Below are 14069 nucleotides of genomic sequence, written 5' to 3'. Positions count from 1 at the left end.
AGGTTAGTTTACTTCAGCTCAGTCATTTTTATTCTGAACTGTTCAAAGAAAAATAACTTAAATCTCAAAATTAAATCCTGCTAGGGTTTTGTTTGTTCATTTTCTCATATTATTCTTATCTCCCCAGAATGCTCATGGGGAGACAGGCAATGACACTTTTACTAGAACAAGGATGAAGGCACTGGCAGAAGCGAGAATGTAGGTCCAAGACAGAGTTGTACTTCTTCAACAGACTCCCGCTGTGCTAATGTAAGACTAAATTTAAATCCTCTTGTATTATTAAGTGACAAAAAATACTTCAGCTATTAAGAAAGCACAACGGGAATCAGGGTGCTGCATGTTAGAAAGCACGAACTTCTTGATATAGTACTTCTGATTTCTAAAATTTCATACAGTAATTTGGATAAAAAATTTCCAGTGGAGTAACTTTAACAAAAGGCGCATCTAAACCTCCCAGATAATAATGAAACACTTTACTAACGAAACCTCACAGATTCACAGGAGGAGTACAGATTTTATAGACATACACGTATGACAGACATATAGCCCTAGTAAAGCTAATTGGACCACCCTTGTGAGAGGAGTTACACATCTGCCAGAGCATCTGCTGTATCAGCAGACGCCTTGAACTACCTGGCAGCGGTGAGCGTACCTGTAAATGAAGCACAGCGGTGCAAGAGGGCCAGAAGCTCTTCAAGAACAGAAAAATTTGGATGGGCTGATTTTAGTACAGTCAACGTGGCCAGGAATGACAGAGGAGAAGGTTTGGTTTTTGGGTACAATTGGTACGCCAGTTAATAATCAACTAACCTTTTAATGTTGGGACAAGCTCTTCAGTACTAATGCATTATTCTTTTCCTGAAGAAACTTCAACTTTAAACTGTAGCTAACCAATTACACTGTTTTTCACTTTAAGAGTGATTTTTATATTCATCAGGTACCAAGCCTCTGGTTTTGCATGGTGAGGAAAAAATAATACTTTAAAAATTCTGTATTGTTAGTTCTCTGGAAATGTAGACATACAGAGGCAGTTCAAAATAAAGAACGTTGAAAACATACATCAACCCAGAGTGGGATTAATATATATTGATTATACACAATTTTTGGATTAAAGAAAAAATCCAACTGTTAATTTCTACTCATCTTCGTTAGCTAGCTGAGCCAGGGAATGATTTTTTTAAAACCTCCTGTAGAGGGCTACCTCTGCTCACAGACAGGATGTCAGGCACAGCTACTGTTTCCTCCTGCTTAGTCTGGATGGATGCATCGGCTGGCATGGGAAGGAAGTCAGTCCCCTATGTCAAGTCATGTACCCTTGAGCGGAGCTGTCAAAAAGGCCGTGATGCAAACGATGCAGGCAGGTTTGTCGCCATATGGTGTTATGGAATTCAGAGGATCGAAAAGAGAGATAAGCACTGTTGTCTCTAAACCAGAGTTATCGAGAAGTACTTTTTCTTGTTAATATATGCAAAATTTAAGTACGCTCCGATTACTGTAAATAATCTTTAAGACTGTGATTCCCGGCCTTTACTGGCTCAGGCTAACAGACCTCGCAGACTCAAAGTCTTCGCACTCCAAGAGGAGCAGGCAGTCTAAATGCATTCTAGCTGTACTCTGCTCCACGCAGGGTAATTCGTGCCTAAGAATAGTTCCGGTTCCTTCTGCAGGCACTTCACACTTTCTGACGGTCACTTAATACAATACAAATAATTGAACAATGAAGGTGCCACGTAACACACTAACCAAAGAGAACCACCAGAACCTCCCTAAACGTGACTATTGATTATTCCACAGAATTTTTTAACAGAAAGATGACATATGAAGCATTGCCACTCTCCTTCCCTAGCTGCCTTTGCTTCTGCTCATATGTGACAGAATAAACCATGAAAACCTGTGCTCTTATAAAAATCTTCATTCTTTTTCCAATCTTCTCCTTAGTCCCATGTACAGAAATCTCCTTTTCAAGTACGCTGCCTTTGAGGTTTGATTGATGCAATGTGCAAGGTTGTAATCTGTACATGCTTTGGGAGAATACTGAAGCTGATGAGGTCAGTTGCAGGTTCACTCTCCTTACTCGATCCACATATTTAGAGGATGAGGGATTTTCATTCATTGCTGTTGCTGTAACACTTTTAATCCTGAACACATTTCTAAAGGTGTTTGGTATCTCCTTGCTGTCACTCTAGCTTTCTGTGTTTCTATCCCCTGTCCTCCTAATGGCTCTTTATAACTTGAGATGCTTGGAATTAACTTGGTAAGAGGGCAAGGGAAAGCTGCACTACTTCTTCTTGCGTATTTCTGCTGAGGAACGTGGCTATGAGATCCCACACAACACAGAACAAGGAACCATTTCAACAAACTAGGATCCAGCAGAAGGATAAGGGCTATTTTACAGGCTTGGAAGTAAACTACCAACACGGAAAATAGCTTTGACAACAGTTGCAGGTATGAAAAAATACAGATAACAGCATAAATCCACACAGCATTTAAAAGCCTGCCATTTTGCTAGCAGAAGCACTATTACCGAAGCATCTAAAACCACACAGAAAGCAAGACAAGTAACTTGCTAATTGTACTTCATACGCAAAAAAGTCATATTTGGTACGTACAAACAGGACACTGTGTAATGGCAGAGGAAGGAGAAGGCTCTGACTGAAAGCTCATGCAAAACAGAGATTGTATCTAGCTACAAACAGCAGTCATGGCATCGTCTCCAACCTACCGTCTGTTTGACTCTTACCTTTTTGACGTCCCTGACTAGATGATACAGAGTGTTGGATGGTCCGTGTCTCTGCAAGGGACAAACAAAGAAGAATAAAATAGTTTTGCATTGTCCAAAGACACGCAAGACATAAGTGCTGACATGGCTTACTCATCTTACCAGTTTAAAAATCAGGCAACTGAGACCACTTCAATTGTACAGTGTTATCAATTAAAAAACAATCAATTACAAGAGCATTATTTCACCTGCTTCTTCTTTTGTACAAAGCCCTTCAGTAAGAAAAGAACTGCCACACTGGGTGAAAACTGAGGTCCCCTATACCAGATTAGGCTCCTGGTTTAGGCTAAGCAGGAGCCCAGCACAGCCTCTGGGAGACAGAGGAAGGAAAACCAGCTTTCCCGCAGTCAGAGACTCCGCTTCCACCGCTGGTCGCTCAGAGAGCCCGTGAGCCTGACACTGCATCTAGGCTGACTCATCCGAAAGCCACTAACAGCAAGCACAGTCCAGTTTGTCCAATCTCCTTTTGAGACGCAGAACATTCTGCAGCAGATTCCCATGATTTCGATTACCAGTCATGTGGAGAAGTACTTTCTTTTCTGTTGTGTTTTTGACTGTTGTTGATATTTTCAGAGACTTTAATGGGAGGTCCTCTCGGCTGTATGTGATGATAGATGAGATCATGGCATATGTGCAGAGCGAGTGCTTCTATGCACACATCGCTCTGGACTTGCTTATGCTACATTATATGTAAACTCCATCACCTACCACGATGAGACTTCCCTGTGATTCTTCATATGCTGCTTCAGATTTGCCTACCCTGAGCAGTGCTGATCACCCGCAAACACTGTCCCTTCAGTAGTTACTATCTTTCAGATCATCTCTAAACGGGCTGGACAGCAGCGGTCCCAGGTCAGAGTCCTTCATGATCCTGGTCACAATGTCCTTTTCTGGTGAGAACAGCCCATGTACTTCTACTCTCTGTCTTCTACCATTCAAGTAGTTTTCAAACCACAAGCACCCCTTATCATCTGTGCCATGACGGCTAAATTTCTTTAATAATCTCGGACGGTTTGTAATATTGTCGAAGAGGTTTTGCAAAAAGAGGTCGACCAAGTACAGCAGCCTTATTCTCCTGCATGTTGACTTCAGAAATGGTAATGGCTTTCTAAGGCTTTTCCTACAGAACCCAGATAAACTCTTTCTTGAAAAAAATTGATCCCCTTGTCTATTAATTCTATTCTCTATTGTATTTTTACAAATGGCAGATTTCTTGCCATGGCAGAAGTCAGATTCACTGGTTTGGAGCTTCCCAGGTCACTCTCAGGGCTCACGATAAGGTTTAATTTTTCAACTGGCCTTTTAATTTTTTTGGTGCTGAGCCTATTAGGGGTGCATTAGGTTATATATATTATAATTGGTAGTTTAGGCATTTCACAGCCTGGGTCTTTTGAAACTCCTGCATGAATAGTTTATTGTGATTTCTATAGCTAACAATAAACTTGTTCGAAAAGGCCTCTTTCAACTGTAGAACTGAAGAGTTTCCTCAAAATTACTCCCTGTAAAAACTGGCTTTGGTACAAGAACTACAACGCTTATCTCTGCAGCAAGAGAGCTCATAGGCTTTCTGTTCTGAACACACAGACCCCAGCTGATATGCAAAGTCTAAGCCAGTGAAAGATCAGATGAGAATCTGTCTCAAGCATGGTACCGGGACCTGTTCTTCCATATTCTGCACACATTTAATGGACTACTTCAATATACGGTATTTTTGAAAGACTGACTTCTGGTCACCACCCGTGAAATACCTCTGGGTAACAGCCCAGTGTGGCAGCTTATGACGGCAGCGCTTTGAAAAGTACTGGCAGAAAAAACCTGTTTGAAATGGGCTGTGCACTCTATCACAGCCTCCCTCCAACAGACAGAACTAGCAGTCTTAAGAACCAGAAAATGCTTCACGATTTTTCTCCATACCACTTAAGCAATTTGAACTTACTGGTTCCCTTGGTTGGCAATAACGCAGAGAATGCTGGAATGTGTTTCGCTGTGGAGAACCCAGAACCAATTCGAACCTGTGCAGTTTTCTGTTCATTTTAAGGGCAAGCATATAAACGTGTACTCAGGCTTTTAAAAGTCAAGACTATAATTTTTGGAACATTCGGTGAGGACACGGGTGAGTCCTTCACTACAACGGACCTTCTGAAATCATATTTCACTTGTAAATTCAGAGTATTATCACACAAAGTTTGGTTCTCTTTGGTTTATAGCAAATTTTTTATTAACAGTTGCAAGATCTTTCTGAAACCACAAGGGTTTATGCTGTCAGGAGTCACAGATCACCATCCTGTGTCCTGACTTGCCAGTTACTGTCTTCCAGCCAGTGTCATCTGCCTAAGTCTCAGGTCTATCACACTGGAATTGCAATGACCAGAAATCAGCTGGTACTCTGTGGGGCTCATTTTCTCCATGTTTCACCACATCCATACAGCAGATCAGGTGAGCAAGACACAGTGTGTTCCATTACTTGAGAGACAAAGCTGAGAGACAATGTGGACTTTTAACATGGGCAATTTCCACAGGAGATGTTGGCTGCCTTCTGGATCATCATGTCATTGTAATATGAGAGGGAGCTAGAACAATGAACACAGAGACAGAAAAGTTGCTTTAGGTTGGCCCTACCGTGTTGTACAATTCCTCTAGCCGGGAGATGGTGAGAAAACGATGCATGCTTACTCCATTTTCTATGAGCAATTTCACAAAATCCACTCTGTCCAACACCAGTGCATCCAGCATTGCTTGCTCAAGGGAGCCCACCTGCAAAGCAAACGATTAATTCAGGCCATTCCTGGGCACTGCAGGCTGTGTCCGCCGGGACCGTCAACCTGGCACAAGCTGGGAATCCTGACAAAATTCTGAGGGTTGCTCTGCTAAGCTTAAAATGGGATAATATTGCAGTTTTAGTTTATATCGGTTTCTCTAATTCATGACGGCACTTAAAAAACGAGTGTCAGAGTGTCAAGATCAACATGCTCTAGGAAATCCTGATTAGGATCGAGGAACTGGAACCCAGAAAAATGGTGACCAGTCCATCACACGACTCACCATCTCATTGTTATCTTTATTTCTTACTTTCCTGGCACACATTTTATTTATATTGGGTATATTTGTTATGTGCACACACACTCACTTTAATTTTGTCTTTACTAGCTTTTTCCTCTGTTCATGGTGTAGAAACTCAAGGCAACTTTTGACACTGAAGAAGCAGAAATAGCTTCACAATTAGCATGTCTCTGAGGGGCTGAATGCAAGAGGTGTTCTTCTGCAAAACCTCTCCGTTTCTATCTTTCACAGACTGGGAGTTAGAAAAAAGAGAAATTATCTAATAAATCCAACTTTTAGCTTGCAAATTGATTGCGGCTTGCAGCATTTAGTCAGATTTTTGCTATGAAGTGGTGATGGACCAATAATGATAATGGCATTTTAGTACCATTAAAATCCCTCCTATGTTCTGATGGGTACTTACGCCCAGTACTGAGGCAAGATGAGGAGTCCTGCTCATTCCATAACAGAAAAGGCAAGGATTTTTGAGACTAGCTTTAGAAGGCAACAAGCTCCAGAAACAACATTTAAAGCAAGGATATTTAAACAGAAGCTTTTCCTTTTGTTAAAAATTTTTCCATGGGGAGTTGTAAATGCTCTTGTAATGTAGCATATGAAATTTTCTTGGCAGTGGCAAAACGAGTGTCACAGTAATGATTATTGTGATCCAATTAAAGCCTCCAAATGAAGGTAAGGTGGGCTTCAAGTTAGAGACATTTAGAGACAGAGAGCTTCTGGTTTTTTTCTGGATGACTGCCACCACTGAAAACCGCAGCACAAGCCGGGAGTTGACTCCTCCTTGTCTGCCCCACACGGCATTCAATAACCCTCTATTTACAGCCCTCTCACTCCTACAGAAAAGCTCTGCCCACGGTGCCTCCCAGGGGAATGATGCTGACCAAGGAACCTGTCCACAGAGCTGGCAGCTGAAGCTTAGGATGGGGCAGGTGGGAAGCAGGCAGATTGACACAGAGCAGTACTGGCCACGAAATTTAAACCAGCTCAGGTTTGGAGTAACATTGCTGATCAGCTCTCATGGTCTGCTCAATGTCCTACAACATCTGCACAGCATTCTTTTTTGATGTCTGATCATCATCAAATTAAATATTTGCATATAAAAGCATATAGCTTGAAGAGCAAAAAGTAGTTTTGCCTTTAATTTATATTCTAACACTGTAGTACAGCTGTAAGCAGATATCTGGTTTTCTCAACTTGCAGAATCGTTGCTTGACAGCATAAAAGTATTGCTTCCCGTTTCTGTAAAGGTGTGGTCTCTCAGTGTTACGGCATCGCTAGATGTCACCATTTCCTTGAACAAGGGAACATATTAACATCTCTGTAACTGTACCAGCCTTCGGCAGCTGTGATGGGAAATTTGTGTTTGGCTGGGAACATGACTCAAATGCACGTTAAACTGTGTTAAAACCTCTGCTGCCAGCACAATGGTTTTAGTATTGTGTGAGGTATAAAATGCTTTCAGTAGAAGATTCTGTATATATACTTTACCGGCCACTGTTGCCCATAAATAAAGATCTGGCTGCGGGCGATGTCTACTCTGTTCCAGGCTAATGCTAGGCTCAGCTGGTCGGGAGCAGATGCGTTAGCTCCTGTGTACACAGGGATGGTGCAGGAGGAGAGGAGGAGAAAAAAAGAAACAAGACATGCTTTAGACTCAGTCAACAGACCACCTCAGTAATTTCTCTTTGTCAAAAGTCTCACAGAAGTCCATGTCAATTCTGCAACTGATCTCATATTAAAACGAAATCAAACCTTCCACTGTAATAAAATACTGGTTCTCCAATCTGAATCTAGGGTTCTCAGGTTGTCTCATACACAGGAATTATTTCCTCACACCCCCTGCGAAAAATCCAGCAGGTACACGCGGTATTGGCAGACGCACTTCGTGGTGGAGTGAACTAGTTTCCCTCCTCTCGAATGGGAAGCAACAGCGGAAGCCAGGAGGGATGCTGAGCCATGCGTGGGAATACGCACACACACATGTACGCACGCAGGGCCATACACACATACAGACACGCGCAGCTGAGCCATGCGTGGGAATACGCACACACACGTGTACGCACGCAGGGCCACACACACATACAGACACGCGCGTCTAGCAAGTACAAACAGGTTCGGTTCACATGGACCCACCAGTTTCAATGGCTGTGCATTTTATCACATCTTTCATGCCTTCCCACCAATGAGCTGGGGATCCTGTGCCGGCACAGGAATTTCTCCTCTATCTATCTGTACTGAGGCGTCTCGGTGGGACAAATTTCCCTCCAAATGTGCAATATTCACGTAAGAAAGCAGGCTATAAAGCTGGTGTCAAGGTATAATACATCTGAATTAAATAAGAAACTATGCAGATGGTACGATGGATTTGGAGCTGTTTGTTTTTCTGGGAGGGAGGGTATATTTCCCCCCGTAGTCTTAATGGACACTGCGTGACATTCCTGTCCTGCTGTGCTTTCTAAATATTTCACCAAGGATTTCATGGTTGTTAGCCGATTTGTCATACTAAATCACTACCTGTGCTTCAGTGTCACAGAGAGAACTGGCCTGAATGAACTATCAACCAAATGAGTAACAAGACCTTCAACTTTTAACCATGTAGCTGCTGGCAGGGATTAGGTGACTCAATACAGACTCTTTTTTAAAAGGCCTCACACCTCCACTGTATTTATTAATTCTTATACTGACATAATAAACAACAGCTTTCCATCACTTCAAAGCATTTCTGTCTCCACTTCAAAACCTCCAGAATCATGTACTGTTCCAGCTGAAAATGGACTCTGAAATTGGAGACAGAGAAAACATAGTGTGACATGCAGGCAGCTGAAATTCCCCATGAAGGATGAGCTCAGCAGACCTTCGGGAAGTTCAGCCTACAGCTTAATTTCATAACTCTCAACTTTGCAGTCAGGTCACTGCCATGAAACTTTGTCAAATACTTGGAAATGTCTACATAAATTATTTGGGAGATGGTGGATGGTAGATAATCCAGATAATTTTCATATTATTACAGAAACGAGCTCTGATAAAAAGGTGGGTGATACAGGAGCAGAATGATATAAAGAGATGAAAAAGAAGAAGAAAGAAACCCAGTGAAAACAACAAAGACCTTACTGCGCCCCAAAGTAACAGGAACACCCCTTTGCATAAAACACAGCTTCTCATTGCTATAAAAAGCTCTCACAAGAGACCTCCTGGGGGATCCCAAGGGCATCTGAACCGTTCTGAATTTCTTACACAAGCAATACACAGCATTCAAGAAGAGAAAATATTTACCTCTGAGAAGGACAAGAATGTCTCTACAATTTCATTTATAAAAACAGAAAAAAACTACCTGCAGTGGGTATGTTAGACACATGGGTGAACTCCAAAACCTGGGGGCAGCGATGGCACCGTTTCGCACATGTGATGGGTGAGCTTCGCCTCCTGATGTACCTAAACTGACTGCAGCCTACAGTCTGGTTAGCCAGAATAGAAACCATTTTGGATCAGGAGTGGATCAGGTGGACCTGGAAGTAGGATAGACTGCCCCCTCTTTAGTCAAAACTCAAGCCAAATCATAGAGGCTCCAGGTGAACACCTTCTGACCCCTAGCAGGGAGTCTTCCCCGGTTTGTGTCAAGTGACCTAGTATTCCTTGGTCTTTTTGTGCTTTAGGAGGGACCCAGCAGCTGGATGAACACAGGCCTTCTGCTGCAGCTCATGACGTGAAAGAGCAACTGGCGTGGGGCATGAGGTGCTGGCTGCATCTCCAGAAAGGCACCCAAGCCCAGCAGTTCATCAGAATTATTTTCTTTGAGCATGCTTATTGCTTCAAATACTGAGCAGAGGGGAAGGGAAGCCAAGGTCCAGCTTGTGTCCTTAATGCACCTCCCTCCACGGTGTTTAAGGCTGCCATCAGTAGACAAGTTTTCCTGGAGATGCTGCTTTTCTCAGTGCTTGTTACCATAATGGTTCATTTCATTGTCTCACAAAGTGCTGCAGACATTTGGCAGCTGAAGGAAATGCATGGTTTCTCAAGGGGTTTTTGTGCTTCAGGTCCACACTAGTCCATCAGCTAGGGAGTAGACAGGGCAGCGCAGGTCTGCATGCTGGGGCTCTGATGCCCGTGGCAGGATGACTGCTCCCAGAGTGAGGTTTGCTGCTGGAAAGCCCCTTCCTGCCTTCCTCATGTGGTTTTCAGGTGCGTGTGTATTACACTGGTGTTATGTAAGAGAGGAAAGGAAAATAAAAGCTGTAAAAGTTTTTTACAGAGCAGCATACAGGCTGTGGATGCCCATTTAATCGAGTTTATTCCAGGATGGAGTGAATGACTCAAACGAAAAAGAAAGTATTCAGGCTATTTCATGTGGAATTCTATCCAGTATAAAGAAGTAAAAATAATCCAAATAATACAAGAAAAACTCCCTAGAACAAATGTGAGGTGGGTTTTCTTGTGGTACTGTCTCCTTTCAACCATTTCCTTGATTGCACTTGGTGCCACAGAGTACAGGTTTGAGGCAGTAAAAGAATACAAACAGTAACCTTCCTGAGGACTCATGTTGCTCATGAGTGTCACTGCAATGTACCCAAATCAAAGCCAAAGGATATCCCGGAAACCAAAAAATAAGGTAGAGTTAATACCCTATGGTTCTCATCAACTCAATACAGGGGTCACACCGGAACCGCTCCTTAAGCCCTTAACACTGTCACTGGTAAGAAATCAGCCTTTCTTCTCCCTACATTTCTCTTCCATCCTGTCTCGTGGAAGGATCCTCTGCTTATTTGCATTGCATTATTTTAATTAATGTGATACACTTACTGCTTTAAACAGTGTTTCAGGAAATGTGACTACTGTCTATATAGTATTTATTCAGTATCTGGCATCTGGCTGAGCATAAGATATGTTCCTCAAAAGGAATATGAGGAACATGTTTTAATACAATACGGTCAGCATCTGCAGTGGGACTCCTCCTTCCATTGACCTGTTCCTAGAAGAAAAGTTGCATTTGGGATGGAATGCATTGACCTGGCAGTATCTTTCCGCGGTACAGGTACTGCTGGATATACATCGACAATGCAAGCATGGTGCGAAGTTTAATGAACAAGGAGATCTGGGACAGCTGTTTGGTCCTGCAGGTCCTTTACACTCCTAGGGGGCCATCCGGGAGTACTTCGGTATCTTACATAGATTCTTCTGGTGAAAATTCAGATGGTCTATCAAATATCTTGGACCAAAAAAGCCTTGATGATAAAAGCTGGGAACATAAACTTGACTCTACGCCCTCGGAGAGCAGGGTGTGCATCAGACAATGAGTGCTGTGCCCTTGCAGGATCCCAGATTACTGAGGAGAGGGACTGCAGGCTTTTATATACTGGCTAAAGTTTACTGTGATCAATGTAAACCTTTAAAAGATTCTCCTGGGACAGCCTATGACACTTAGTGCTCAGGAATCTGGGAAGCTGCAATGACACAAGCCTGATCTATATCTAGACAAAAATGGTTGTTGGAGACTTGTTTTCACAGTGCTTCTAAGCATGTCGGTGTCCTCTTTGAATCACCATTTGAAGAAATGAATTGGGTTAGGGAGAATGGCAATCCAAGCTACCTTTCTGCTCCGCACCCCAGCAGGTCTTACGCTGCCCTCTCTCTCAGCAGCTGTCTGGCGAAAAGGCTGTGTTTACGTTGCATTTGCTACAAGCATCTTCCTGGCATTTAGCAACTCAACCGACAACAGCAAAGCTGGTAACAAAAACAACTATAAGGGCAGTAACCATATATCTGGTCTAACTCTGAAATTCTTCTGTGTCACTGATTCCATGGTTGACAGACCATCACACTGTCTTCCAGGACCATCTGATATTACAGATGTTCAGTGAGCATGAACCATGACTTATTCACAGGCTGGAAGGGTGCAGAGACATCAGATCTGCATTAGCCCAGTGCGGTCTTTCTCAGAGGGTTACAGGGCAGTAGCATTGCAATGTGCACACCCCACACAGCACCTCTCTCACAACGCTCACAACGGCACTGGGGAGGCTTCTGGGGCACCCGCTGAAACACGGCTGGTGCTGCTAGTGTGCTCCAGACATTACCACAACTTTGTGATCTAGGATCTTTGATGCCGCTTCAAACCAACTGTATTTTAGAACATCTCCATATGCTGTCTTTAACTTCCCTGTCATATCCCTTCTGCTCAATTAGCAGCTGCAAAACGACAAAATCCATTACTGTTTGAGTTCCAACTGTTCAAGCTAAGAGAGCACAAACAGTTAAAGTCTATCAGTAAATTTACTTGCTACAAATTCATGCAATTGGAAACTTCCCACGTTTGCGTGTCTCTGAAAATTAAAAAAAAAAAAAGGAATTCACAAGCCATATGCTGTTGTGACATGCATGCAATGTAAATTGATAACCAGTTCGGATGCTATTTGCTAGTTTATTTGAGATCACTTCCAAGAAAGATAGATTTGCTGACAAGATTAAACAAGTGACTCATGAAAACAAACAAAGAAATAATCTCTCATATTCAGTGCAGGGTTTGGGGCTTGTGGAATATCCCATCCAGGAGAGTTCCAGGGCGTTGGCCATGTGCCCGTTGTGGGTTTAAAAAGAGACTAGCTCATTGTGAATTTCTCACAGCAAGCAGGAAATGATTCCTGCTTCATGCTTCGTGCTTCCCAGTCCTTGCTCTTCTCCTATTCCCTGAACAAATCGCTCATCCCAGGGTGGTATTGCTAATCAGCTGGTATCTGCCTTGAATACTGCCTAGCAAGAACTGCAAAATGCTCATCACCAACGTTCCGTTCCCTTGTAAATACTCATCTGTGCAACAGAGATAGAGAAGCCTTGGTGGTCTGGGAGAGGAATGAGAAAAAATCTGAACTGCGAGTCCGTGGTCTGGTAAAGCAACAGAAGACAAAACAGAAGAGAAAGGATGAGCTGAGCTGTTTGAAGCCCGATTGAAACCTGCATAAATCACAACAAACGCCGATAACAGAGTTTCTCTGCTGATTATCCTCCGTATATGGGAGAGTTCCCACGAATATCTTCAAACACTGTTTCTCTGGCGACCAGCAGAAAGTGACAGAGGCCACAAACTGGACCTTCTTCAGCTCAAGCTGCCTGCCTAAGAGCTATGCAAGATTGCTGATCAGGTTTTGAATATGTATGATTATTTGGGGGGAAATAATGAATATGTACGTAATCGGGTGATACAAGCTTTGGTTGGGGCAGCATACGGGGTGCGAGATTTGGGGAAGATATGCACCTCGCACCCGGTGCTGGTAACATAAAGAAAATGCTGCTTCTCAATGATACATTGGTGTTAAGGAGGTTTTCTTCCGAATTTTCGGTAACACCCAGACTGAGAAAAAGTAACCAATAATCACTCACCAGTTTTCTATTTTTCTCTGCCCCCTTTTCACACAGTACTGAAGAGCTGAAAAATTAATTCCTGAATCTAAACTTACAAATTTCAAGATAATTCAGACTCAGTTTTCAAATCTGCTTACTAGTAAATCAGCAGACAACTGATTCATCATTGCTACCTTAGATATCTTGATTTGATGAAAAAACCCAAGTATCCATCAGCCTTATGGGGTGTACCTACAGAAGGGCAATATTCCTTTCAGGGCAGGCCAGAACCTTTCTATGAAGACATGGTATGAATAAGGACAGCTGACGTATCTGAGAGAAGAGATCTCCTCTTTGCACCCATTGATTTAAAAGTTACATGGATTTTCATTCCCTGCGATCAGAAAGCTTCGATTAACAAGAGACGTCTGATAAATCTATTTTCATAATCAGGAAGTGCTGAGGAGCAGAGAAGATGGGATGTTTGAGTTCCTCTGGCTTGGATGAGTGTCTCTTTGCTGGATCAAAACCTGGCTGGCTGGCCAGGCCCAGAGAGTGGTGGGGACTGGAGTCAAATCCAGTTGGCAGATGGTCACCAGTGGTGTCCCCCAGAGCTCAGTGTTGGGGCCTGTCCTCTTCAGCATCTTTATCAATGATCTGGATGAGGGGATTGAGTGCACCCTCCGCCAGTTCACACATGACACCAAGTTGGGTGGATGACTTGATCTGCTTGAAGGTTGGGAGGTCTACAGGGGGGATCTAGACAGACTGGATCAATGGGCCAAGGCCAGTTGTATGAGGTTCAGTAAGGTCAAGTTCTGCACTGGGGCCACAACAACCCCCTGCAGTGTTACAGGCTGGGGGAGGAGTGGCTGGAAACTGCCCAGCAGAAAAGGACCTG

The 14069-nt window shown here is 43.1% G+C and overlaps 1 protein-coding gene across 1 annotated transcript in view; it reads right to left on the bottom strand.

Moving 5' to 3' along the window:
• The window catches only part of LOC104499191 (transient receptor potential cation channel subfamily M member 3-like), a gene marked incomplete at both ends in the record, with an annotated part of 26573 nt that overhangs the window by 9594 nt on the left and 2910 nt on the right, over positions 1–14069 (bottom strand). The window contains 3 exons of the mRNA XM_010142664.1: positions 2741–2791; positions 5453–5533; positions 7325–7425. Coding sequence (XP_010140966.1) covers positions 2741–2791; positions 5453–5533; positions 7325–7425 — 233 coding nt within the window. The remainder of the gene's footprint in view (positions 1–2740; positions 2792–5452; positions 5534–7324; positions 7426–14069) is intronic.

Source organism: Buceros rhinoceros, unplaced genomic scaffold (genome assembly GCF_000710305.1).
Source record: "Buceros rhinoceros silvestris isolate BGI_N320 unplaced genomic scaffold, ASM71030v1 scaffold349, whole genome shotgun sequence".
NCBI classification, from domain to species: domain Eukaryota; kingdom Metazoa; phylum Chordata; class Aves; order Bucerotiformes; family Bucerotidae; genus Buceros; species Buceros rhinoceros.
This window is presented reverse-complemented; position numbering and strand designations above follow the sequence as displayed.